General features: G+C 48.3%; 2 protein-coding genes across 2 annotated transcripts; one reads left to right on the top strand and one right to left on the bottom strand.

Annotated features, from left to right (window-relative positions):
• Nucleotides 1-6,029: 6,029 nt before the first annotated feature.
• On the bottom strand, nt 6,030-12,414 carry LAMTOR2 (late endosomal/lysosomal adaptor, MAPK and MTOR activator 2). The gene is made up of 4 exons (XM_054986103.1): nt 12,029-12,414; nt 10,783-10,945; nt 8,970-9,059; nt 6,030-6,315 (listed from the first exon to the last, which is right to left on the bottom strand). Exons 1-4 carry the CDS (start codon nt 12,094-12,096, stop codon nt 6,259-6,261), a joined length of 378 nt encoding a protein of 125 aa, XP_054842078.1. The 5' UTR covers nt 12,097-12,414; the 3' UTR covers nt 6,030-6,258.
• A 1,540-nt stretch (nt 12,415-13,954) lies between these two features.
• UBQLN4 (ubiquilin 4) lies at nt 13,955-26,316 on the top strand. The gene is made up of 11 exons (XM_054992188.1): nt 13,955-14,316; nt 15,803-15,954; nt 17,206-17,453; nt 18,265-18,527; nt 19,202-19,360; nt 19,689-19,911; nt 21,886-22,025; nt 22,790-22,873; nt 23,562-23,677; nt 24,211-24,388; nt 24,814-26,316. The coding sequence occupies exons 1-11, from the start codon at nt 14,104-14,106 to the stop codon at nt 24,964-24,966; spliced, it is 1,929 nt and encodes a 642-aa protein (XP_054848163.1). The 5' UTR covers nt 13,955-14,103; the 3' UTR covers nt 24,967-26,316.
• The last annotated feature ends 1,315 nt before the right edge of the window (nt 26,317-27,631 follow it).

The following is a 27,631-nucleotide window of genomic DNA, read 5'->3' as shown; positions in this document are numbered from 1 at the left end:
TCACAACTAAAAGAATCTTCAAAACCACACAGGCGAACCGCATTTATGACCGTCTAGAACAGGCCCTCTTACGTGAGAGAATCCACACTACCCGCAGAGAACTTGCTGCCACAGATCCAGACATCATCATTCTACCAGCTGATAAAGGCAATGCTACAGTGATCATGAAAACAGAGGAATACAAAAAGAAGATTAAGGAACGTCTGGACCCCTCCACCTACAAAAAACTAAAACGAGATCCCACTTGCAAAATCACCAGGCTAACAAATGCGCTGATCAAGAATTCCTCACTACATCCCGACACGCACAGAAAACTATGCAAGACTGAAGCACAGCCACCTAGACTATATGGACTCCCCAAAATACATAAGGATTCAGTCCCACTCCGACCCATTGTGAGTGCCATTGGTTCACCGACATACGAATTAGCTAGACATCTGGCAGATCTCCTGCAGGACCACATCGGGAAAACCTCGTCTTACATCAAAGATTCAGCAGATTTCATCAACAAAATCAGTTCTCTGAAACTCAATCCACAAGACATACTTGTCAGTTTTGATGTTGTATCCCTGTTTACCAAGGTTCCAGTAAAAGACACTATTGCACTTATTAATCAGATTTTCCCAGAGGATGTAACAGCCTTATTCCACCATTGTCTGACAACCAGTTACTTCCAATGGGACAACGAATTCTATGAACAGATGGATGGGGTGGCCATGGGGAGCCCACTCAGCCCAGTTATAGCAAACTTCTACATGGAACATTTTGAAAAAACAGCTCTAGAATCAGCACCCCACAAACCTAGTGTATGGTTCCGGTTTGTGGATGATACATTTATCATTTGGAGCCATGGGGAGGAAGAACTGATGGGGTTTTTGAATCATCTCAACAACATCCACCTGAACATACAATTCACAATGGAGAAAGAAATCGAGGGAAAACTCCCATTCCTGGATACCTTGGTCATCCGCAAAGCAAACTTTCAGTTAGGTCACAAGGTCTACAGGAAACCAACTCACACTGATCGGTACTTACACAAAAACTCCAATCACCACCCCCGACAGAAAAGAGGCATAATGAAAACATTAGTGGATCGTGCAAGACGGATATGTGAGCCGCACTTTCTCAATGAGGAAATTAATCACCTAAACCACGCACTTCAGGCAAATGGCTACTCCAGAAATGAAATCCGAAGAGCAATCAAACCCAGGATGAATCAAACAACCAAGGAAAAACAGTCTCCTACAGGAAAAGTGTTTTTGCCATATATCAAAGGAATTACTGATCAGATGGGAAAGCTTATGAAAAAGCATAACCTTCAAGCAGTATTCAGACCCACCCGAAAAATACAACAGATGCTACGATCAGCAAAAGACAGTAGAGACCCCCTCACCTCTGCAGGAGTATACCGTATACCCTGTAGCTGTGGACAAGTTTACATCGGGACCACAAAGCGTAGCATCCAGACAAGAATAAAAGAACATGAAAGACACTGCAGACTTGGACAACCTGAAAAATCAGCAGTGGCTGAACATAGCCTAACGCAAACAGGGCACAGTATCTTATTCCAGGACACCAAAATACTGGACAACACTTCCAACTACTTTGTCAGACTGCACAGGGAAGCCATTGAAATTCACAAGCATAAGCAAAACTTCAACAGGGTCGAATCCACATTCACCCATTACCCGCATGTTTATCGGATATCTTCCGTTTGCCTCCAATCCGCGATTTTTTCCTCTTCGTTCACATTCCTGCTTCCAATCCGTCTTTCTCACGCATCCCTCTGGTCACACAGCCGCTCGAAAACCGCTTTTTTGGGCGGGACCTTTTTTTCCCGCCCATTTTTTTTAGTGCACTTTTCCGTTATTTCGATCTTGCCTTATAAAGAAACATCATTGAAGATAATGATGCCTCTCTTTCCCCCCACTGACAGCATTGATGGCTCTCTCCCGTTTCTTTTTGGGGAATTTGGAAGCATGTGGGAAGCTTTCGTGGGCATTTCCAACGCAGGACAATTCAGTGCCTGAATTTTACTGAAGTTTCACTTCCTTGGAGTGTCATTATTTCGATATTTCATAATTTCGATATTACAGTAATATAAAATAAAAAAAATAAAAAACAGTTAAAAAGGAAGTTTCACGAGTCCGTTCTGAGGGTGGATTCACCCCAAAATGATTTTTCAAACTACTAGATTTGATTCAGAAACAGCATAATCAATAAATCCAATGCTATGAAGTCAAAAACAGTCTTTTGCAGACTACGGAGCACTTGCAAGTTGAATCAGCCAATAGGAACTCTCGGAACAGCCAGAGAGACAGGAAGAGGGGTGGTTTTTAAAAAAACCACGTAAATTGCGCATTGGCCCGTTCACGGCCACCATGAAACTCCCGTTGAAAACCTGTGACCACATATTTGGGAGAAATGCGAATGAAATGCGTCTGTTTAATGAGGTAATGTGACCGGCACTCGGGATTGCGTGGGGAATGCGGGGAACATGCGACTTAGAATGAGTAATGTGGATTTGACCCAGGAAAGAAGAAACCTTAAGAATGAACAGAGCATGGTTTCCAGTTCTGAAAAACACCGGGCTAACAAAACATTCTATCCCCGACAATAGCCCTGCAGAGAAGATTAGCACATCAAGTACCAATCCATATGCAAAAGAACCTCCTCAGCATACAGTGAAGCCTCCCGCCATTAGCATTCCACACCCTGGGAAACTCTTACAGGATGACTCAGCTCAACCCCACCCCTCGTGAGTAGATACAAATGACCTACATCTTTTCCACACTGTGACACTGAGAGATCTCTGTCTTTTGGTGCTACACCTCTGAAGATGCCAGCCACAGCTGCTGGCGAAACGTCAGGAACTACAATGCCAAGACCGTGGCAATACAGCCCGGAAAACCCACAACAACCATTGTTCTCCGGCCGTGAAAGCCTTCGACAATACATTGGACTGTAAATAAATTACTTATTGCTGATAGACCTGTTCTATTTGGGTATGCAAATACTCTGCAATATTCTGCCCTGTTCTGTCTTAAATAAGTTATCAACCATTCGGAAATAAACCTCAACAGTATGTGGAACAGCTAACAGGTGCCTCAGTGTTCATGCACATGGGCAAACGTGCAAGAAGCAAAATGCGTCCATCTGCCAGAGAGGTTTCCTTCTAGAGACTCTGGGAGGGAGCTGAGCCCTGAAAAGTAACACCACCAAAACATTGTAAGAAGGGCCAGGTATTGGTTCAACAAACAAGCAGGCCTGGGAATTTTCTTTAGTTTTATAAATGCAAAACATTTACAAACTACCTGGTTGGCTCTCATTGTTCCATCCTTGGAGAGAGATAACTTTCAAGTCAGACGGATGCCCAGAACCAAATTTTTGAAAAACTTGGTCTAAAAAGTAATTATTTTGACACATATATTCAGGTGGGAAATTTCCTCTGAAGCTCAGAGGAGTGTTCGTACCATTCCTTCAGAACTTATTAATTGTAAGGTTTTAATATGATCATGTAGGGTTTGCTTAATTGACCCTACATAAGATGGCCACACCCTAAATACCCCTGAACTCTCAGACCAGGGTTGCGTGCAACTAACTTACCTTTCTGAAAGGGCTTTGGTGAGATTCTTAAAATTGTATTTTACCTTCTAGATTTAAGATAAAGGATGATGACCACATATGCTTATCTGTTTCTGGTATCTTTGACATATGGAAATATATTGTGTATCTTTGTGATTCATGTATATTTGATTATTTCAAGACTGATCAGATTTATTTTAAATAAAAATCTCGAAAGACAAAATTGAGGGATTATTGGCTGGGGCATATGGTTTTCACTTGACACCTGGAATAAAACAAAATTCTGCCTTCTCTTCCGTCAGCAGGCTATAAGCCTGTAAGAAAGAGGCTGTGGAAGAGAACAGCCATTTCAATAGAGCCAAGTGTTGCTTTGAAAATGGACATGGAGATTCTTAGTTTCCACACAGCTATTCGGAGCCCCTGGTTTAAATCCCCACTCTGCCGTGGGTGCTCCCCACTGACCTTGGGTGTCACTCTCTACCAGCCTAACCTACCTCATAGGGTTGTTGTGAGGATAAAATGGAGGATAGGAAAACAAGGTAAGCCATTTGGGGTTAAAACTCTGGCAGGGACGGCGCCAGGGTTTCTGGCGCCTGCGGCTGCCCCTATGTGCACGCACACACACCCCCGGACTGCGTGATGACGTCACCACGTGATGAAGTCATCATGCAGCAAAGCCAGCCCCATTGGCTGGCAGGTGGCGGGGACGGCGCATGGAGGCTGCCCGCGCTCCGCACGCCGCCATGGAAAGCTGCCATGCCTGGCTCACGGCTGCTGCGCTCGGGGGGGGGGGGGGTGGCGGCGGCACAGGGCCGGCTGGCTGCAGCAGCTGCAGGCCAGGCACTCCAGCTCCGTGGCGCACGCCTCCGCCCCCGGCACCCCCTCTGGCGCCCCCTCCGGTGCCTCAGCACCCACCTCAGCGCCTCAGTGGTGTTGCCGGCCCTGCTCTCTGGTTTGAAAGGAAAAGGGAATGGCCGTGGTTCAGCGGCAGAGCCCGTGTTTTGCATGCAGAACGTCCAGGGTCAGTCCCTGCATTTCCAGTTGCTGGGAGAGACTTTGCTTGGCCTGAAACGTTGGGGAGCCGCAACCAGTCAGAATGCAGTCCTGCACTAGGTGGACCAATACGTGGAATTTCCCATGTTCCTAAAACAGTCAAGTCAGTCCTACATAACTCAATAGGACGATGTACACAGGATTATCTTAATGCATCTTTATAATTCTAGGTTGGGTCCAACCAGCTTTTCTACTCGGTCTCATGGCTGTCGTCCATGCAGGCCCCATGATCCCCAGCACAGTGTTTTTGTTGCCCAAAGGAACGCTCCCTCCCTTTTTGACTAGCAGAAAAGTTGGCTGGATCCAACTCTCTCTTTTCAAATGCAGATGCATTATACTGCACAGGCTGGCCTTGTAAAGTACAAAGCATCCTGGATCACCTGAAGCCTGAGCAAAATCCAAGCTGACCTCATCAGCGGTTACATGTGCATGCATTCCCCGCCCCCACTAAATCCAGCAGAAACTAATTCAAGACCCCTTCTGCAGAAGTGGGTGCAGTCCACATTCCAGAAAGCTTTTGCAGCGATGGAGAATCTGCCCTTAAGAGCTTGCTGTTAAGGATCTAAGCCCTAACTTGGATAGCCCAGGCTGGTAAGCTTAGTCAGATCTTGTAAGCTAAGCAGGGTTGGCCCTGTTTATTAATTGGATGGGAGACTACCAAGGAAGACCGAGGTCACTATACCAAGGCAGGCCATGGCATACCACCCCTGTTCATCTCGTCTTGAGAACCCTCTGGGGTCACCACAAGTTGGCTGCAACTTCACGGTACTTTACACACATATTATGTTCCTAAATATAAGGGAGAATCCACCTGCATTTGTCTCATCTCACCTGCAATCCCCGCCCCCCGCCGCCACAACACCCAACAACCAACTTCTACATCTGGGACTAGAGAACAAAAATTAAGCCTGGGTTTTCAGCAATAGGGACGTGTGAAAAATACTTGCAGGGAAAATAATCGGCAGCCAGCTACAGATATTTGCCCTGTCATTACATCGACTCAGTCGCCACAAATTCGGGAACACACGCTTGTTACAATAACGCAGGATTTGGCTCTTGAGCCAGACTAATAAGGGCAGGTGGCTGGCAAGACTTACGGGAATTGCCCAAACACAATTAAACCAAAAGAACTCTCTTTTCAAGCCTTCACTGCCACCTACTGGTCACCTTCCACAGAAGGAAAACTACCTGGTCCACTTGAAAGTTTCTCAGTTGACTGCTCTGCATTCAGATTAAGAAGGCAATCCGTTTGGTGTCATTTGTCATCTTTTATGAGTTTTCATGAAACTTTGGTTTACAGTTAACAGCTCCAGTAAAGATGTGTTGGGAATCCTACCTCATCATCTCAAGGTGTTCCTGCCCCCCTAATTTAAGATAAACATGACTCAAGCTGATAAACACAGCTTTTTTATTCTCTTCCCACCTTAGTTTTAGATTTATTTGAAAGACATATAATACAGATGGCCAGTGTGATCCACAGTATTGCTAGGAGGCCGAGTCTGCAAGCCAAAAACCCCCGTCAAGCACCCGGTTTATCTTGTATGAAAGTCTGTTTCGGAAATAGGCTCCCGCTGAGGAAAGTCCCAAAAGCCTTTTCCCCCCTCTGTCTGGCTCCACAGCTCATGATGCTGCCACCTGGGTGAGCGGGTCTTCCAGGTACTGGACCAGAGCTTGTGCCTAGGAAGAGAGCAAGAAAGCAGTTAATTCAGGAATCCTGCAAGGTGGAGGCACCAGTTCCGTTCACAGAACACAGGGTAAAGGAAACCGGCAAGCCGGAATCAGAAACCAGGGTGTGAAGTAGGGTTCCATCATACCTCGGTCTGGTGTAATGTCTGAAGTTACAAAAAAAAATAGCTTCTGCTGTCTTTTTACCTCAGGAAAACGCTGCACAGAAATGGCAGCTGTGAACATACCAAGGGTAGAACTGACAGAGTGTGTGTGTAGGGGGAAATAAAAGCACACAAACAATTCTAAGCTGTGGTTTGCCAGGTATATGCAGAGCAGCACAAACCACAGTTTCTGACTGAGGTTGGGGTGAGGGCAGTTGAGAAAATGCACTACTCTATATGAAAAGGCTCCATGCAAAACAGTAACTCATATTGCAAACTAAAAGTCGAGGCCAAATCTTGCTTGATTCTGGTTGGCAGTCTGACAGTTAGCTGTCCCTCCCTCATCCTTCCTTCACAGGAGAGTGCCTTTGGGGCACTCAAGCTTGCTCCAGGAGCCAGCGCTCCATTCCTCCCTACCTAGAGCTGATCTCATCTCTGGAGGCAGCTGGCCACTCACTTCTCCCGACCTCTCTAAAGAAGGCCAAAGCCCACTCCAGTTACAAGGTGGGAGGTGCCATTTCTAGATCAGTCTGCGGCTCACTGGTGCACTCAAGTGAAGTCACTGGTGGGTGGTACTGGTCATAGCTGAGACAAAAGAGCCAGTTTGGTGTAGTGGTTAAGAGCACGGGACTCTAATCTGGAGAGCCGGGTTTGATTCCCCACTCCTCCACGAAGCTAGCTGGGTGACCTTGGGCTAGTCACAGTTCTCTGGAGCTCTCTCAGCCCCACCCACCTCACAGGGTGATTGTTGTGGGGTAATAATAACACTTTGTAAACTGCTCTGAGTGGGCATTAAGTTGTCCTGAAGGGCGGTATATAAATTGAATGTTATTATTATTATTATTTCAGCTTCTAATCGACAGTTAGCCCAAACCAGGACTAGATAGCTACAGGAGCTGTGTTTCAAATAACTGTTTTAAAAATAATCTGCCCCATTTTCATCTTTCAAAAGGTTCCCGTGAGTAAGCTTACTAGTTTGTACCCAAGGAGGTCTGTTTGTGGAGAGAAACTTATTGAGCAGGGCTTTCCTGCCTCTCCCTCCCACTGCAGCCCACAGGGGCTCCCCAGATTTCGTTCTGCGGGTGGGGGGGGGGGGTCCAGCGGACCTTCAGTGGAACACCACTGGAGGCAAAGTGGGGGTCTGCAATGAGAGGGAAGTGGGAGTGCCCTTAATTCTTTGAGACGGAGGGGCTGGACACAAGCCACTGACTACTTGACTAAACATGGCAGTCCAAGTTATTTAAAAAGAGAGACGCCAGACTTATTCCAGTATAAACTTCAGTGATCCCAAGTTCGTTTCATCCAGTGTGTGAAGCGCTACCCTCCGCTGGCAGATTTGCATGTGTATGGAGTGGAGCAAAAGGCCATGAAACATGAAGCGCAGCAGTCTTGTGGCGACACTTCTAAGCAAAGCTCAGATGCAGATAAAGGGAGGGAAATACATTTGCACAGCAACGCCAGGGATCTACCACAGCGTCGAGATGCGACAATTTAATATCTTAGTATATACAGAAAAGCACAAACCATCGTTTGTGTTTGAACATAAGAACCTAAGAAGAGTTCTGTTGGATCAGACCAAAGGGCCATCTCACCTGGGATCCTATTTTCCCCACAGTGGCTAGCTGGATGCTCCCGGAAGCCCGAGAGCAAGGCAGGAAGGCAACAGCCTCACCCGACTACTGTCTCCAACCATCGAGGGTATACTGCCTCTGAGCATGGAGGTTTCACTTAACCACCTCGGCTAATAGTGTCAGATTCATTAAAACATCTGAGCTAGCAGCCACTGCTACATCTGATGGCCGTGAATTCCATAGGAAAACAAGAAGCTGCCATACACTGAGTCCGACCACCTATCAAGGTCAGTAGCATCTACGCAGGCAGGCAGTGGCTCTCAGGGTTAAGATCCTTCACACCTCCAACTACTTGACCCTTCCCAGTGGAGATTTCAGGGATTGAACCTGGGACTTTCAGCATGCCAAGCAGCTGCGCTAAGCCCCAGCCCCTCCCCGACACCAGGCGGAGTATCTCCTTTCCCCACTCAATTAATCCAGTTCAGTGGAAGATGCAAGTTCCAGTCAAACTTCTGTCATGTTCTTCTCCCCCACCCCACCCCACCTCTCAGCCAGAAAGCCACAAGCTCTTTCCTTGCACTTCAGTCTTTTGCCCACTTTGAACTAACAATGATTTGCTTCAAAAGCAGAAGCCTTTGATTGCCCCACTGAGGGAAGGAGGGAGTGTGGAGGACCCAGGACCCCAGGAAGAGGCCGATCCCAGATTGTGGTTAGCTGGGAAGCGTGCCGCCTCCTCTGCCAACGGAGGGAAGAGCCCAGAGCATCTGAACTTCTGCCACAGTTAAGCGGACAGCCTTCCAGGCGCCACAAAGTTCTTTGCCAGCTTGGCTGCAAAAGGTCAACACAGCACCCCCCTGGACTAATCATTACATCCCCATTCCAATAACCGCACTAGGAGACAGGGCCCCAGAACCGCTAAGGAGCACCTTACCTTTGCTTTCAGCATGCCGAAGCCCACTGTCTCCTTGGCATACATGCACAGCAACAAGTTGGCAACTCTGGTGATTGCAACGCGGCCCTCCTTATTGGGGTGGGGGGGAGAAAGAACATAAGGAAATGCAGTAAAAGCTGCGTGAATTAAATGTTACAATTTGCAAACTGTAGAGCATGCAGACGTTCCACCCCAGAACTGCTGCTCTTTTCCAACTGGGAAAGGCCCCCTTTCACTTCAGAGAACCAAAGCAGCCGGACACTGTGAGAATGGGTGCTGTATCTATCTGTGGAACTTTCTGCATTCCTCAGCCCTTCAAAGAATGCTAGCTGTGCTGTGTGTGCGTTGGGGCAACCTAGTTGCCAGGCACTATGACGAAAGCAGCCTTCCTCTCTCTCTTATGGTACCAGTGATGCTCACTTCACCATCACTGGCCATTGTTAGGCTCCGCAGAGATAGATGACCATCATCCCACCTTGTCAGGCCTGTTATTTAAGAACCTGGCTACACATTACACTCACCATGGGACAGCAGCCCTGCCATGTGACAGCTCAGTTACGAGTTTCCGAGACTTCCCTCACCAATGGGGGAGAAAGCTGGAAGGGGCGGGGGAGCCAGAAGGAACAGCAGCAGTGCCAAAAGGTGCAACAGAGTCAGTTAATTCAGGAAGCCCCAAGGCCTTACTTTAAGAGACTTCCTCCCACCCTTTGCAATTCATAAGGAAAAGCCAGCTGCAGTACTTGGATGGGAGACCACCAAGGAAGACCAGGGTCACTAGGCAGAGGCAGGCAACAGCAAACCACCTCTGTTAGTCTCTTGCCTTGAAAACCTCAGCAGGGGTCACCATAAGTCGACTGAGACTTAATGGCACTTTGTGCCCACAAAGAGAAAGAGAATGGCAATCGAGAACAGGCTGAGAGAGGCAGCTAGCAACCAAGCACCTCTTTCTTATGTTTACAATTTCTATTCCCTGCACCTTTTTCTGTTTGCTATTGGGATTGGAATAACTCCAAGAAATAGTGGGCGCTCTCCAAAAGATATCTCCCACTACTTACCCTCTTTGCACCCCTAGTTTTCAACCACAGTGTTTTAAAGTTCTACAGTATGGATTTAAAAAATGCCTTCCATCCCTTCTATAAATTACTATTTAATGCATAGAGAAAAATTCTAGCACCTCAAGAGCTTTTTTTTAACTTATAGAAATATTTACAATATTTAAAAGAGGGCCAGTTTGGTGTAGTGGTTAAGAGCACGGGACTCTAATTTGGAGAGCCGAGTTTGATTCCCCACTCCTCTACTTGAAGCCAGCTGGGTGACCTTGCGCTAGTCACAGTTCTTTGGAGCTCTCTCAGCCCCACCCACCTCACAGGGTGCTTGTTGTGGGGATAATAATAGCATACTTTGTAAACTGCTCTGAGTGGGCATTAAGTTGTCCTGAAGGGTGGTATATAAATTGAATGTTTATTATTATTTACTCCTGCTTTATTTATTTTCCGCTTGGCTCAAGGCAGTTTACAAATTATAATTAAACCCTTACAGATTAAAGCCAAATACTCTGCACCCACCCCCGGATACCAGCCTCCCCCTTTAAAAGGCTCCTGGCAGACCAGAAGGGCTTGCAGCGCCAACCCCTCAACCATTCCTTCCCCAGACCACGTTGTTGCATACAGAAACTCAGAGCAGCTTTTGTTAAATGCATGCATTTCTGGACATATTTTTGGATCTGGCCACGAAAGGGAATGCACTGAGTGGCCCGAGGCTTCCCTGGGAGTCAACGGCAGAGCACATCTTGAAAACAGCTTGTGATACTTACCATGCAGTCCATGAGGATGAACTTCAAGTTGTCTTCATTGAATGCCTGGTGGCCATTCTTGTCATACGCCACCCAGATGTTGCTGGCAATGGCAGCCGTGACTCTGGCATCTGTGTCTCCGTAACCAGAATATGCAAGGAGAGAGCCCTCATTGTTCAGAAGCCTGTGGGGAAAAGCCAGCAGTTCAGAATATAGGAGAAATTGAGTCAATAAGGATTCAGAGACTAGGGTAAAGATTTCTAGAGTCAAACCAGAGGTAAATTTTGAGACAGAACTGCCTTGCGCAGCTTGTATCATTTTGGCCCAATAAGAATAACACTGCTGGATGACCAAATGACCCAAAAGTCTTTTCAGCTCCATATCCAGTTTCCAACAGAGGTCAGCCACATACTGCTGGGAAGCTCACAATCAGGGCATAGAGGCAAGAACTCTGCCTGGTTGTTTGTTCCCAGCATCTTGTCACTCCCGAACACAAAAGTTCTATTTAGCTATTGCAGCCATACGGGTGAAAAAATATATATATATTAAAAAGGACATCTAAGGGACATGATAGTATGGTTTGTTTTACCAGTTACTTTAGAACAGAATAGCAGCCGAAATATTGAACACTAGCCTGAGTTCATCATTGCTTGGAAACTACCACCCAGGAAGACCTGAGTTCCTATGCAGAGGAAGGCAAAGACAAGCCACCTCTGCTCAGCTCTTGCCTTGAAAACTGTGTAAGGGGGTGTCATGAGTAACTTGAAAAAAAACTTTAAAAAACACACACGTGAAGTAGGGAGGGGGAGACAGACAAGGTTCAAGGTCTATTCTGTTTTTATCTCACTCTCTGTCAAGGAACCCAGGGTAGCACTCACACTTTTCCCACCTGGCCACCCACCCCTAAACCAATTTTATCTTCAACAACAATCCTGTGAAGTAGGTTACCTGAAGTGACTAGTCTAGGATTGCCCGCTCCAGTTTGGGAAATGCTGGAGCTTGAGGGATAGGAGGGAACTCAGGGGAGTATAATGCCATAGAGGCCACCCTCTAAAGCAGCCATTTTCTCCAGGGAACTGACCCCTGTAGTCTGTGGAGATGAGTTGCAATTCCAGGAGATCTCCTGCCACCACCTGGAGGCTGGCAACCCTACGGCTAAGTCTAACCCCCACCATACCTGCTCTGTGAAGCCTCTTCAGAGCCGGAGAGCTACAAACGGGGGATTTTGTCTTTAATTGGACCCTGATATACACCCACCCCTACTCACAAGGTGCTCTGAACGCCTCCCGTGTTGGCCTGGCTCAGCACCTGGGTCAAGGCTTTGGGGCGCAGCATCGCAAACCTTCTCGCAAAACTGAAGGGGAAATGCTGCGGCTGGCAACCTTCCTCTCGTCAGCTGATCGCTTCTAAATTTCCGAGCATGCCGGGAGTTGTAGTTTTAGAGTCAGGCGCCCTTCAGCCTGCACAACCCTTTCCGCCCAAAGGCTGTAGTTCCCTCGAGGAGCCTGAGGGTGTCGCAAGGACCCAATTTTCGCCTATCGTTTCACGGCCCCTTCGCTCTCCGCTAGCTTGAGGTTTTTCCTCCCGGCCGAAGGGCCGGTTGCCTTTGTTAAAAAGGGCAAAGCGGCTCGGTTGAGGGAGTGTGAGGTGAGCTACCATAGAGATGGAAAAAGGACTAGAGGAACGCGCGATGGCAAGCCCCACAGTCATTTCCGGTTTAAAACGGAACTCCCTCCTCACGCTACACATTCCCCAATCCAAACGATCGGCTTTCACCACAAAGGTGGCAAGGCCTAGCGATGCATTTTATTTTCAGCAGATTTATGTCGTTTTATCTGTCAGTGGTGGCTACTACAGGCACTAAGGGATTTTAATCGGACTTTTTGCCGCACCAAATTTCTCACTCAGGCCTATAGGGTTACTACCATAGAGCTGCTGAGGCCTAGAACGACGACGCTACCCCAAATCCCAGGAATGTTTCGGAGATCACCTCCTACAAGAACCTATATCACTATATGGAAGAGATTTACAATGGTGCTTGGTACCGAGGTGCCAGTAGAAAGAATGTTTGGTCTTTCATATGATAAACAACTAGCACCTTAGTATCAATAAAATAACTTCAGCGGAAATGTGCCCTCCCTCAAGGCCAATTGTTTATCTGTTCCCATCCTTTATTGCACGACAAGCACCATTGTATATCTGGCCCATATGGCGATATAGGTTCTTGTAGAAGGTGATCTCCCAAACATTTCTGAAACAAAGGTCTTGATCTTGTAATATTTGCATCTAAAAGTACCTCGATGAGTGACAGGAGATGGGACATACATCTTTCCTTTGGAGCCTTACAAGGCAATCAAGTTGCAATTGCTAGTATGAATCCATGAGGCCTCAACCTTATCTAATCTTTGACACTTAGAGAACAGGCAGAGAAGGCAATTACAAGTTATTTTGCATCTCTGGAATGTGCTGGGGGGGGGGGCGTTGTTCTGTAGCCTACTCAGGCAGAAATGCAGAAAATAGAGAAAAGGCAAAAGGGTCTCCTTTTGTATTTTTTATACAGGAAACTTTGCTCAAGATAGAGTATCAAGCCTGGCTCTCATATAGCTATGTCTTCTAACCTACAGTTTTACTATATCTAATGTTGCATATATGTCTCAGGTCTACTGAGAGCTTCTGCTTACTACGAGGGCAGATTGGTGTGTGACCCTCATGGCTGAAGCACCATGGGTAGGGTTGCCAACCTCCAGGGGGCTGGAGACCTCGCAAAATTACCAGAGATTAGTCTATAGAAAATAGCTGCTCTGGAAGGTGGACTTTACGGCATTAATCCCGAGTTCGCTGCCCAAGCTCCCCCCCCTCTAAAATCTGGAGTTAGCATCCCTATTTAATGTTCATATGTTTTTTTGTTGAAATGTAATTTTTTATGGACAGTAGTTCCTGTGGCCAATTAACTTCCAGTGTGATTCACTAAAAATAGCATCAAAGCGCTAGAGCGTCGAGCGCACACCGGGAGCCAACTTTATGACCGCTCCCAGCTTCCGTATTCTCCCGCTTCTTCAGGCGGTTGGCTGAGGGATTTCATATCAAAGAGTCCTAGAGCGCCACCAGCCTGAGGGAGGGGGAAACGGTGGGTTCCTGTTTCAGGCCGGAAGTTTTCTGCGGGAGTCGGAAGTGTCCCCGCCGCTCCCTCGATGTCTATTGGCCAGAGTGGCGAAGGGGCGGGAATCTCGCCTCTATGGTCGCAAACTGGCGGCGGGGGGCCTCTCTGCCTCCTCCTTGTCTGTAGCCGGCCGGCGGTTTGGTTGGTAGGCGGCCGAGGGGGCGGTGGGCCGGCCAGCCAAGATGGCGGAGCTGAGCGGTGGCGTCCCCGGCTCGGCGGCGGCTTCCAGCTCGGCCGGCGGCGGAGAGGGCGGAGGCAACGAAGCCGGCGCGGGCGCGGGCGCTGCCGCCGGGGGCGGAGAGGGCGGCCCGGGGGGGCTCCTCATCCGAGTGATGGTGAAGACCCCCAAAGACAAGGAGGAGATCCTCACCGGCGAGCGCGTCTCCGTCAAGGAGGTGAGGGGAAGGGCCGAGGCGGGGCTGGACGGGTGAGGGTGCGAAGCGGGGGAGCGCCTGCCTTCGGCGCCTGCGGGCTTGGAGAGAGGCTTTTGTTTCGCCCGGGCTTGCGCGGAGCCTCTTTGGAAAGGCTGAGCGAAGAGGGATGGAAGGGGGAGGGATGAGCCAGTCTGGCGGCCAAGAGGATGGGGGGAGAGGTGGGAGCCTGGGGTGGGGTGGGGGGAACTGCTGCGTGGAGGGTCTTGGGTGCAGGGAGGCTTCAGGGCAGAGGCAAATGGAGGCCAGGAAGGTGGCGGGGAGAGAAAGAGGTTATTGGGAGAAGGCTTGAGAGCGGGGCAAGGCTGGGCAGGTCGTGGGGGAAGGAGAGAGGCTCTGTTCAGGGTGGTGGCGGTGAGGACAGACAAGCCAAGTTTAGAGAGGCTCCCCTTGGAGGTCGTGAGAAGAGAAGGACGGGTGCCTGCAAATAGTCAACAGACAAGATTAAATTCTAAAACCTCAGGTCACGTTCAACTTCAGTTAGAAACATTCCCACCAAGACTCTTCGCTCTTATCTTTCTGGCTGCTTAAGCAAAAAAGAGCCATTCTGTAGGAAACAGAAGGCTCCACATAAGAACGCGTAAAATTTAGCTTTACAATATCTGAGAAAAACTGTAAATGCAAATAGAGATAAAGAGGACAAAGATGGAGAAGGTGGAGGACAAGTCGCTGGTTGGTAGAGGTGGGGGAAGAACAAAGGGGTTAGGAATCAATCTGTGGGGTGGTGGTTTGCTGTTGGAGGACAGAATGAAGAAAGGAACAAGCAGGGAGTGTTTTGCCAGGCCCTGAGGAGCTGTAGTAGAGGTGTAGTGTACATGTGGGTGGAAAGCAGCATCAAGTCAAAGCTGACTTTAGCCAACCCCCGCTGGGACTTTCAAGGCGAGACACTAACAGTGGTTTGCCATTGCCTGCCTCTGGAAACCTGGTCTTCTTTGGAGGCCTCTCATCCAATAACCAGCTGATAAATACTTGAAAGTTTTCTGGAGGACCCAAAGCTCTTTGCATGTTACCTGGGCCATCTCAACCATGTAAAGCAGACCCATGTGTGATGAAGCTGAGGTTTATTAACTTAGCTAAATAAATAGGTTGTCTAGTGAACCTTTGGTCAAAATGAGACCTGAACCAAGGATCTTACCTTTAATAATAACAGCAATGTTGGGGGGGGGGACTTTGGGTGAATGGAATCTGTTTAGCAGGAAAGATAGGGAGAGGAGGTGGAATTTAGGAGGAGGTGAAACAGATGTTCAGTAGGGGATTTCTGTATGGGGAAGGAGGGGCTAAATGAAGTTATCCTGGCTGGGGGTGGCAGGAAAACAAAGTAACTGCAGTGCAGAGGTGTGTGTGTGTGTGTGTGTCTGCCAACGCTCTTGATTCCCAGGAGAAGTATTCTAGACTGCCCTTTTATGCCTGGAGGGGTAAGAAAATGACTTTACGAATCTTCCCATTCCAGTTTAAAGAGGAGATTTCCAGGCGGTTCAAAGCCAAACAGGATCAGCTGGTTCTGATCTTTGCTGGGAAGATTCTAAAGGACGGTGATACATTGAATCAACATGGGATAAAAGATGGATTAACAGTTCACCTGGTGATCAAAACCCCGCAAAAGTAAGAAGAAAGTTCATTCTGGGAACATGGGACAGTTAAATCAGCTGAAGTTGGGGGTGTGCGCAGATTCCCCCCCCCCCCAAGTCATCTCCATAATTGTTTTTACTGACTCAGGGGTTTATGCATAAGAAGGATATATTATCGGTGAAGTTGAGTGTCATGTTAATGTGAGTGGTGTGCTAACTGTGCCATTTAGTCTGTTGTGTGCGTTAGCAAAGGCCCTTTGTCTCGAGAGAGACTTTCAGTTTGCCAGCTGCTCTGACACTATGGTTCTGTTTGTCTCCTGGTACTGCTGGTTCCAGTGGGCTGAGCAGTTATCGCTTGTTAGCTTCCGCTTCCTCATCATTAAGACAAATTTGCTTAAATGCTTCCATGTTACCTCATCCCAAAATTGAGCTTGAGGTAGTTTTCAAAAAAGCAAAACAGCTCAATATTAACACCATCAAATCAACCATCAATAAACAAGTAGCAATAAAAAGACCAATCCCTAAAATTAGCGGAAACAATGGAATTTAATAAAAATTATAATGAAGCATAACTTCCAGCAATGCCTGTAATGGAAGTGATTCTCTGAACTGTGCTTCTGGTTAGTCTACAGTTCCATTTTTCTTTTAAATGACATTAGAGCAAATAATGCAAAATAAAAAACTGCTGGTAAAATAAGTGTTTGGGAATCCTTGCAGTTCCCAAAGGTGGTCAGGAGTTGGAGGTGCTTTGTTATGCTACGGCACTTTCCTGGCCGTGCTCATAATCCATGACACTGTCTGGCAATTAAAGAAGAGTCTGACAGTCATGTTTGTGTATGCACCACAGTTCAGCTTCAATGTGTCTTTGTTGGCTCCTGGGGAAAAGGCAACATCTTGTGGGTGTGGTGTTCATTTTGTGGGTTTCTTACCATTTATATGTGTAGCGTTACAGCTGTTATGACCAGTGGCTAAAATAAAGAAGTTTCATACGACGTTAGGAATTGTCTTTTTCAAAAACTTACGAAGTCCCCATCTCTGCTAGTAGCTGTGTGAGGCAGTGAGTTCCATACTGCAAAAACATGGACTACTTGGGCACAAAATTCAAATTTCCCTGTGCTTCTGAATATAAATCCTAAAACTTTTAACACATTTTGCAAGGAAATGTTTCTCAGTGATACCTTTTATCTCCCAATCCCAAGTTTGCCGAGCCTGAGCTGAATCTCTCCACCAGTGTTCCTTCTGCCTCCAGATGGCGCTCTTACCTCTTACTTGGCATTCTCCGTAGGGCTCAAGATCCTTCAGCAGTGGCCGCAGCTTCGTCTCCTCCACCTCCTGCTCCCGCCGCCAGTACTGCAACTGCTGCTGCTGCTACTCCCTCTGCCGCCCCCGCTTCTCCTGCAGCCCCGCCGCAGCCTTCCACATCCAGCAACACGCTCTCGGATGCGGGGAGCAACAGCCGGAGAAGCAGCGGGTTAGGGGCTGCGCCAGGCCCAACAACGGAAGGGACACACGGCGGTGCCACTTCCATCTTGTGTGAGTCTTTGCCAGTTTGGGTGCCAGGTTTCTCCTTTTGGCCACCGGGGCATTGGGAGGACTAGAGAGTTTTGACTACTAGAAATCCAAAGCTTCGGTTTCGATTTCTGGCCTTTTCAGATACTGTACGGAAGGATCTCCCTTTAGGCAATGGTGTTACCTGTCTGAGTTTGATGTCACTGACAGTGAAAGACTGGAAGTTTCAGCATGCTGTCAAGGAAGGCACTGTAGGATATACCAGGAACTTTATGGTTAAACCATAGTTCTGGCGAATCCTAGAGCATCGCCCTCATGTTATTATTTCATTTATCAGAAGTGACGTCACAAGCTGGTGTTCCATGACATGCACACACACACACCCGTTTCCCCCCACTGGCCTGCGTAGCACAGGTGGTGGCCAGAGGAAGTGCTTTTTAATGCCACTGAAGGTCCACAGGTGCTCTCATGCTGCATACGTACCATTGCATTCCAGGATTTGAGCTACTGGATGTGTGTGTGGGAGGTGTCCACCTTATTGTTCCTTTCCTATGAAAAATTTGCCTCCTGCCAAAGCTGCAGCCTTTGTCTTTTGTAGATGCCACACAGGCTTTACCCAAGTGTTTATTTAACGACTGTGTTTGCTCCACAACAAGACCAGGCTTTTGCTGTGGACTTTTTTCCAGTAAGCCAGCCTTGGTGTTAATGTCCCAGGCTATAGTAGGGGTCATTGGGTGGGGGGTTTCCCCAGATCAGGGCTACATATTTTGTCATGGTGGCCAACTCTTCTTCCTTCGTGCCTGTCTTTAACCCTCTCCTTTTCTCTGTCTCTCAGCTGGCTTTGGGGGCATCGCTGGGCTCGGCCACCTGGGGATGGGCTCGGCCAACTTCATGGAGCTCCAGCAGCAGATGCAGCGGCAGCTGATGTCCAACCCAGAGATGCTGTCCCAAATCATGGAGAACCCCCTGGTCCAGAACATGATGTCCAACCCGGACTTCATGAGGCAGATGATCATGGCCAACCCTCAGATGCAGCAGCTGATGGAGCGCAACCCAGAGATCAGTCACATGCTGAACAACCCAGAGCTTATGCGCCAGGTGCCAGGCTGTTCCTCTTTCCCACTGTCTAGGACCACCTGCGTGTATTGAATTCAGACATCATGCCAAATCACGGGTTGTGCTAACCCTGGTTTAGTAGCAACCATGGTTTGGAGCTGCTTGTCTCATGCTACATTCTTCAGAAAGGGGTGTGGCCCAGATCCTGCAGATGCATTCATTAACAGTGGAACTTCCCCCTTCCAGCATGGAAAAATGGGATCCGGCCCATTATTTTTGGTTTTGTCCCACAAAATGCTTGGAGTGCGGGGAACATTTCCATCTTCGCTTCTGATCCCTTGGCACCAGTTCTCTTCACATCCTTCTGGACCCCTCTTCCTGAAGTCCATCTTGCTGCATGTTGTTAAGGGAGGCTGGAATTCTGTTTGTGTTTCATCACACCGCAACCCTTGAAATCCACCCCGTGGTGCTATTTCAGTGAGCCACATGGGTTGCTTTTTGAAGGCTGTAAAGAAAACAGAGTTTTCAAATTTCTGATAATATCTCAGTAGTTCTGGCCTGCATTCTTTTTAGTAAAGTAATGTGCCATGTCTGTGCACTCACTATGCTTGCAGGCCTTCGGGTCGTCCAGTCTTGGGACTTGGATTCTTGTAGTGAAGAATCCCAAGGGGTTGTTGGGCTTTCCCTGAATCCTCTGTTCCTCATTCTCTTTCAAGACCATGGAGTTGGCGCGCAACCCAGCCATGATGCAGGAGATGATGCGCAATCAGGACAGAGCTCTGAGTAACTTGGAGAGTATCCCAGGAGGATACAACGCTTTGCGCCGAATGTACACGGACATTCAGGAGCCCATGTTCAGTGCTGCAAGGGAACAGGTAAGCTAGTCTTGGCTCTGTGGAGTCTTTATAAATTGCCAGCTTATTTTTTGAGCACCATATTAAAATCTTGCTGCCTTCTGGAACTTTCAGGGGATGAAACTTGTGTTCAATCTGTGTGAATTTGGCATGGATAGGATTTTTAACCGTCTGTTGAATGTTGCATCGTTTTTATCGTTGTCACAGTGTCGTCATCGTGAGTTGGATTTTTCTTGTTTGCTGCTTTGGGGGGTGCCAGCAACAGTAGAAAGCAGCACACAGAACCCTCAGGTTGGGCTTTTGCATCGTTTCTCGAGCGCTGATTCAGCAGTGTGTTTTCCCTGTCTAGTTTGGCAACAATCCGTTTTCCACCTTGGCCGGAAGCTCCGACAGCTCGACCCCCCAGCCTCTGCGGACAGAAAACAGGGAGCCTTTGCCCAACCCTTGGAGTCCGACAGCCACTTCTCAAAGCCAGGCACCCAGCAGTGAAGGGACCACCGGGTCTGTCACCAGCCAGAGCACACCGACTTTGTCCAACCCTTTGGGGATCAATGCAACCAGCATGGGATCCGGTAGGAGCACCCCAACATGAGTAATACAGGCCCTGGGTGCGGGAATTCAACTGCTGTGGTGCCAATCTAGACAAGCTTGGCTACTCTAGCAATTAAAGTGGTTCATTGCTTTAGTCAGTTCTGCTGCTTTTTGGTCTGGCACAGGCCTCATGATGTGGCTTGTGGTAGTTCTAACACTTTTAAAAAACTGAAGCTATTTTAACATGGCTATAAAACCCCAAACAAAGTGTTTAGTAAAAGAAGGCATGATGCTGTCAGTCAAACTCAAAGACCTTCTGGAACAAGAAAGTTCTTGTTTTATCTGGAAGGCCCATAAAGACAGGACTGGCTGCTCCTCCAGGGGGAGAGAATTTAACAGACGGGGGGCTGTAGCTGAAAAGGCCCTGCCAGGAATGTCCACCAGTCTCGCTGCAGTCAAGACATGTCCCCTCGGAAAGGCTTTCTCCCATCAGTTTTGGGGCTGAGACGGGTTGATAGCCGAGGAGAGCTTGTATATCAGGCGCTTTGAACTTAAAAATCATTTAGAGCTTTAAAGGTAAATCTTGTCCCTTGTTGAAGATGGCTTTTTAGAGAGAGATTATTTTTTTGTTACTCAGTCTTTCCTTTCTCATGGAACTCGAGGCAGCTGGCATAAGTCTTGATCCAGGCCCAAAACCATGGTTCTGACTTCAGCCAACAATATCAAGCATTTCTGTTTTTGCATCTTATTTCATGAGAGAGGAACTGCTACAGAGGAAGGTGAACTTCCCCACCTTCTCCTGCCCCCTGCTGTGACCCCTGGAATCATGTTTCCAGAGTCCGAGGATCACCGAGAACAGCGTGGGGGGAGTCTGCAGCGAGAGGGGAGTTGCCGGGATGGCCTTCCTTCCTGCTTCTGCAGGTGGCAAAGGGCATTCGGGTCTAAGCCTTCCTTTTTAAGGACGCCAGAGCCCTGTCGGGTTGGAATGTGCTGGCTCCTACCTTCGTATGGGAAGCCTTACAGTGCTGTAGGGTGTCAGACCGCTAAGAACATGGGGAGCAGGATTGAGCAGAAGCATCCGTTCTGCCCAGCGTCCTGCTTCCAGCAGTGATCCACCAAATCTGTTCACACTGTTCTGTTTGAAATATTATCCTCTGTTCTTATTCACAAATGTTCTCAAGGTGGTTTCCAACCATTAAAAAAAATACAGTAAACTCAAACGGAAGCTCCACAGTAAGAAATACCAGCTGGGTGTGTCAGTGCTCAGATAGCTGATGCCTAACTTGCGTGTGTGTGCGTGTGTGCGTGCGGCGCAAAGTGCCATCAAGTTGCAGCTGACTTATGGCAACCCATGCTGAGGTTTTCAAGGCAAGAGAATAAGGGAGGTGTTCTGCTGTTGCTTGCCTCTGCCGAGCGACCCTGCTCTTCCTTGGTGGTCTCCCATCCAAGCACTAACTAGCACTGATCCTACTTGGCTTTGAAGATCTGATGACAGTGGGCTAGCCTGGGCTATCCAGGTCAAATTAGCTCCTTAAAAACAGAGGGGTCTGGATGAGTTCTGGCCTGTGCCTCTTTGCACTCTCCCTTTCTCCTGTGGGCTCCCATTTCCTGCTGCTTTCTGTTCCATAAGATTCAGTACTCCTTTCCGAGGGGCTGATAGTGCCCAGTTGGGGCAGCAGTTCTGCTTATGCCACATTTCCTTTTTTGAGGCCTCAGGCTTCAGGAGCATTCTGGCAACCAAGTCCAAGCTCCCCACACTGCTAACCCAAGCCAGGAAGTTGCCTTGTAGCTGCCATACCCGGTACTTAATATGCAGCATTGCATGCTGGGAATTTGAGTTTTCCCTCTTCTATTTTGGATAGCAGCAAGAATGAGGATCGTAAAAGAGACTTGTCTCTGTTTGTCCCATGGTTGTGTTTTGGGCTGTAGGAGCGTTTACCCAACGGTTGTAGCAGAACTGGATACTTGTCTCTGCCCCCTTCCCTCACAGTCATTTTTTTTCACAACTATTGCAGGGATGTTTAGTAGCCCCGAGATGCAAGGTCTCCTGCAGCAGATCTCGGAGAACCCCCAGCTCATGCAGAATGTGATCTCCGCGCCTTACATGCGTACCATGCTGCAGACGCTTGCCCAGAACCCCGACATTGCAGCACAAGTGAGTAGATTACAGTCTGCTGCCAAGTTCAGGGTGTGCAGTCAGAACAGACTTAGACTGGACGTCTCCACTGGGCAGATGCTGAGCGGGGCTTCTTTCCATTAAGTGCTTTCAGGCCAGGCACTGACAGAGCTGTGGCCTGATTCCTTTACACCCCAAATGTTCAGATTTGTTTTTGAACTGTTGTGGTATAGGCTGCTTCTCTCAGATAATTATGAGGCTTGGAGTTTGAAATCCTTAACGCTGGGGCCCAAAATTCCTCTGTACCAGTTCAATTTCCACTGCATGAGAACAGCTGTTTAGTCTATCTGTTGAATTTTTATCCTGTCTTTTATCCAGCATACATAGTGCCTTCTCCCTGCCTCATTCTATCCTTACAACAGTCCTGTAAAGTAGATTAGGTTTAAATGATAGAATGTGTGTGTAAAGTGCCATCAAGTCAGAGCCGACTTACAGGGCTTCCATGGGGTTTTCAAGGCAAGAAAGGTTCAGAGGTGGTTTGCCAGTGCCTGCCTCTGCATAGTGAGCCTGAACTTCCTTGGTGATCTCCCATCCAAGTACTAACCAGGGCTGACCCTGCTTAGCTTCCAAGAGCTGACAAGATTGGGCTAGCCTGGACCATCCAGGTCAGGGCAGGTGATAGACTAGGGATTTGAATCTAGTTCTTCCTTAGTCTCACTCTTAACCACTGCACCTCATTCAGTGCTTAGCTATGTAGGTCAAGGGCTCCAAAGAGCTCCCCTTCCTTTCCTGTTTTCTTGCAGTTGATGGTGAATGTTCCCCTATTTGCTGGCAACCCTCCGCTCCAGGAGCAGCTACGGCTCCAGCTCCCTGCCTTTCTACAGCAGGTACCGGCTGGCTATGTGGATGTGCACTGTAGCAGACCCCTCATTGTTGGATAATTGTATGGGGGTGGGGAAGACCTGTTGCTGGGACTGGAGCTTAAAATGGGTGCATGCTGCTGTCCAGTTTGGGCATCATTTGCTGTAGGTCCACCATTGTGTATGGTGCCTTAGAGTAACAGCAAAGAGATGGGTCTGTGGCCCTTACATTTTGGAGGAAGAGGTTGATAAGGGCGAGCAGAGTGTTTCCAGTGCAACTGCACGTCACTGATTTTTGGTTAGGGGGGGTGAGAGCCCAAGGGGTTGTGCAAAATTGTACAGTAGAAGTGATTTGGAGAGGAGAGGCAGTTCCAGGCCAGGATCCTTTCCAGGAACGGATGCTCTTTGTACAGCTGAAAGTGGCAGAGTTGGAGGATTAGGGGTGTGAGAAACCAAAAGCGTAGTGGATATGCAAGCCCTTTGCTCTGATTTAGAGATACCTGTCCCTAGCAGAGAGCCAAAATAATGGGCATTGCCCTCTGAACAATTGGGGAGCTATTGTTTAGTCTTTAGTGGCAAAGTGCTGCATGAGGTTGGCCATGAATGGCAGCTTTGTAGCTAAGAACCACAGGCTTTGGAGGCTGTCGGCAGCACAACGGTTATCTGAGCATTTCATCTCTTTCTGATGGCTGACTTCTGACCCTTGCCACCCCAGATGCAGAACCCTGATTCTCTCTCGATCCTGACCAACCCCCGTGCCATGCAGGCCCTCCTCCAGATCCAGCAAGGGCTCCAGACACTGCAGACGGAGGCCCCGGGACTGGTGCCCAGGTAACGGGGAGCTCGCTCTGGTCTGGAAGCGGCTCAGTTTATGGCCCAGCACATGTGGGGTGGCGGAGCACAATCAGATATGGGATGGGCAACCTGTGCTCAGCGGGGTGTGGGGGGGAATGGTCAGTGCTTGTTGCTCTCTGTGCAGCTGAGCCAGGAAAAAGAGATCATTCTCGTTCATGTTATGCTGGAGACAGTACCCCAACATCTTCCGGTGCTGGATTGAAGGGCAATCATAAGTTGCCAGAAACTTGAATTATGCAAACTAAATGCTTGTGGTTTGCCCCCTTTTCCTGTTTACTCATTGAACGGCATGCTGAAAGGCAGGAGCAAGTGGACACTTCCTTGCATCTCTGCAAGCACAAAGGGTAATGGCTTCTCCGTCTCCCACTCCAAAAACTAATGAGCGCTTTTGGCATTTGCTGTAACTGAACACAAAGAGAGCCCTTTGCAGATTCCTACATTTCCAGCTTGAGTCAACCTCTCCATGGCATCTGCCATCTCACCTTTGGACCTTGTCTCCCTTTGCACAGCCTTGGGTCTTTCGGGACGCCTCGAGTCCCCCCACCTTCTGCCGGAGGAAGCACAATCCCCGAGACCCCCATGTCCTCCGCCTCGACGCCTGTCAGTGCCTCTCCAGCTGGGGACAGCAATCCGCACCAGCAACTGATGCAGCACATGATCCACCTGTTGGCCAGCGCAAACTCTCAAGTACGTTGCCTGCGCTCTTTCCTTGCCGGGGATGAGTTTCCCTCTTCTGAGTGCAGCATCTCTATACTCCTAGGAAAGCTCCTTGAGTACCGTATTGGAACATCGATCCACCTAGGACTTGATGGATACAACCCTCAGTTTTCACTGGTGACAGCTCTCAGATGGTTATTTCCTAGTCCTGTTACCTACAATGCTTTTTTAAAAAAAAATAAAGTCCAAAGCTGTTGGGGGGAGACAACCTGAGATCTTGTGGCAAATGACGGGTGTGCTCTGTCTCTGAGCTGTGATTCATGTACGGTAGCTTGGTGGCAGCCAGTGGGCATCCAGGAGAGGTGATGTTCCTTCAATGGGCAGTTTGTAACGCCAGCCTTCTGCTAGCGAGGACTGGTTTTAGCAACATCTATAGTCCGTTTCTCTCTTGGCAGGCGCAGAGCCCAGAAGTGAGGTTCCAGCAACAGCTAGAGCAGCTCAACGCCATGGGCTTCATCAACCGCGAGGCCAATCTCCAGGCACTCATCGCTACCGGTGGGGACATCAATGCTGCCATTGAGAGACTGTTGGGCTCACAGCCTTCCTAACACCACGTGGCCCTTCCAGTCTGCCCGATATCATCTCCCATACAGGGACCTATCCAGGAGACTGCCATGGTGGTACCCCCTGTCCCGCAATAGCAGTCCACAAATCGAAAGAAAACAGAGCCCAAACTCCAGCCTGGCGCAGCCTCTTCGCCATTGAGAGGTCCCTTCCCGAAGCTTGTCAAACTGCATTGCACACGGAATTCTGGTTCTCATCAAGTGGCCATTTTCAGACATGTATTCACTTCTTCCCTCCTTCTGCCTCCCCACAAATTAGGCTGTTTAGTTAGTAGAAGTGTTTACTTCTAGTTAACCCAAATGATTGTGTCAGATTAGCTTGCTTTTAAAATAAAGGCTGTCTTTCTCTTCCTTCCCCTCCCCTGAAAATCATGAAAATATCAGTCTGGTTTCCCTGCCCCAAAGGCTATTTTTTATGCAGAAAGTGAGGAAAGGACAATGCAGTTAACTGCCGCTAGCTGAGATGCGCCATCTTGTAATGCCCTCGGACACTCTTTTTTGGACCTTGGTTTGGGATGCCAACATTGTGCAGCTTTGCCCCTTGGCTTTGGTGCTCATGGGAGTTTGAAGGGGAGGGTAATGGAGGAGCCTGTCTCTGGTCGAGCTTCAGGTGGGAGAGGGAAGTCTTCAAAGGCACAGAAAGAGATGTCCCGATTTGAGGGCATGGCTCTTAAAATGAGACTGGAATTATGTTTTATCATCTACCTTAAAAGCCACATCATTAATGTTGTTACTTTTCGATGCACCTAGAAAAAGGGCCTGCAACTTCCAGTTGTTTGCCATTGGGTTGGATCCTGTGCATCGTTTCCCTGTGTGCCACAAGCTTCCTTCCAGTGATGCAAGAAGCATCCTGCTGCAGCTGCCTGTTTTGTCCAGCTTTTTATCCAGGCAAGACTCCCCTTCCTGCCCAATACTCACCTCCCTTTCGGGGCAGTCCGAACCAACTCCTGCCCATCGAATGGCCTCTGCCAGTACCTTACATGGATGCTGCAGGGTCTAACCTCATTGCTTTTTCCGGTCAGCTGGTTTGATGCTGTTGCCTGTGGGGAGTGGAAAATTGGAGGGGGGGGGAGGATTCTTAAAAGTGTATGGACAAAGAATGGAAGTGGGAAACTCCACTGCTGTAGGAAGCTATTTCTAGTTCTCTTCTGCCCCCTTTTCTTTAACTTTTGTCCCCTTTCTTTAACCTCTTCCTCCCTCCACTCTTTTAGTTCAGAATGTTAAAATGACCTGACTGCCCACGGCTGACCTAAGAATCCCCCACGACAATGTAATTTTCATCTGAATTTACATAACTGTTTTTATCCAGGAATAAAATGCGCACAGCCATCAGTCTCCCATTTGTAAAGGTTCGTTTCTTTCTGCTCAGGGTTGCAGGAAAGCAGAGGAGTGTTGGGGGCAGGGGGGGCGTGTCTTTGGGATTGGGGGGGGAAGAGGCACTTTCTTCACATGAAGTTGCCCTTATCCTCACTTAGAATCATAGGGTTGGAAGGGACCTCCAGAGTCACATAGTCCAACCCCCTGCACAGAGCAGGAAATTCACAACTACCTCCCTTCCCCACACACCCAGTGGCTCCTGCTCCATGCTCTACTTAGACCCCATGTCCAGCTAGATCTAGTATCATCTCTGCTGATTGGGACTGTTCTCTAGGGTCTCAGATCAGGGCCTTTCACTTCACCTACTACCTGGTCTTTATTAACTCGAGATGCTGAGGATTGAATCTGCGTACCAAGCCAATGCCCTACCACTGAGCCACACCCCCTGCCTACGTTTCTACTTCCCAGCCAAGAATATTTAAACAATTGTTACACCGCTGTTCTGTTTATAAGAGGATTGAACAGATTTTTAAAAAACAATTTCCAATCAAGTGCAGTAGCAGAAACGTTGAGATAATTTTATTGACAAATATATAATTTGAATCTTGGAGGCAGTCCTACGGAGCAGAGGAAGCAGTGTCCCACAAATTTTCAGCCAAGTCACAAATTCTGTCGCATCTAGAATCTACCAGCTTCTTTTTCAGACTCGGGCATCTGCCCCACCACATGGGAGAGCAGGGGGCTTCACGTCTTCCAAATCCAGAGCCTAAAGGGGCAGATGTTAAGAAATGTTAACATTCTTTGACCCCCTTAGGCATTCTACTTGAAGCCAAGCCTAAAGGCTAGATCTGTTCATAAAAACCGACAGCAGCATGTTCCTTCAATCTGGTTTTCTATTTTGGCTGACCAACTTGGGTTTTTTGAGAGGGGGAGGACAAAAGTAGACATTTCAGTCCTTGTCGTGACCTTAGATGATGGATTTAACGGTTGAACAGCTGAGTGGGCTAAGGCTTGGAAGACCCAGATGTGGTAACAAGGAACCCAACCGCTGCATGTGCTGCCCCTGCCACTTCTTTTAATTGGAGATGCCCACAGTTGAATTTGGGTCTGTGTTAGATGCAGACCGTGTGTTGCTGAGCCATGTCTGTTCCTAAAACAGCCAAAGATCTTGGGACTTTGTGCTTGCCTGGGGACTTGATCTTGGGTCTCCTAAATCTAAATGCCACAACGATTCTTATGCTACGCTATATACTGAACTAGGTTGGTAGCTAGTCAGTCTGTGGAACAGTTGTATGAACAAATGCTAGCACTTCAAGGCGAAGCAGCTAAGTGT

The sequence above is a fragment of the Eublepharis macularius genome, chromosome 1 (assembly GCF_028583425.1).
Source record: "Eublepharis macularius isolate TG4126 chromosome 1, MPM_Emac_v1.0, whole genome shotgun sequence".
NCBI lineage: Eukaryota > Metazoa > Chordata > Lepidosauria > Squamata > Eublepharidae > Eublepharis > Eublepharis macularius.
The sequence above is the reverse complement of the archived record's forward strand: the minus strand, read 5'-3'. Positions and strand labels throughout refer to the sequence as shown.

Coding starts and splice junctions, on each gene's coding strand:
- LAMTOR2 (XM_054986103.1), bottom strand. CDS start 12,096: ATGCTGCGCCCCAAAGCCTTGACCCAGGTGCTGAGCCAGGCCAACACG. Junction 10,946..12,028: donor GGAGGCGTTCAGAGCACCTT/GTGAGTAGGGGT, acceptor TTTTCCCCACAG/GCTTCTGAACAATGAGGGCT. Junction 6,316..8,969: donor TCGGCATGCTGAAAGCAAAG/GTAAGGTGCTCC, acceptor CTCTCTTCCTAG/GCACAAGCTCTGGTCCAGTA.
- UBQLN4 (XM_054992188.1), top strand. CDS start 14,104: ATGGCGGAGCTGAGCGGTGGCGTCCCCGGCTCGGCGGCGGCTTCCAGC. Junction 17,454..18,264: donor CGGTGCCACTTCCATCTTGT/GTGAGTCTTTGC, acceptor TCTGTCTCTCAG/CTGGCTTTGGGGGCATCGCT. Junction 19,361..19,688: donor TCAGTGCTGCAAGGGAACAG/GTAAGCTAGTCT, acceptor TTCCCTGTCTAG/TTTGGCAACAATCCGTTTTC.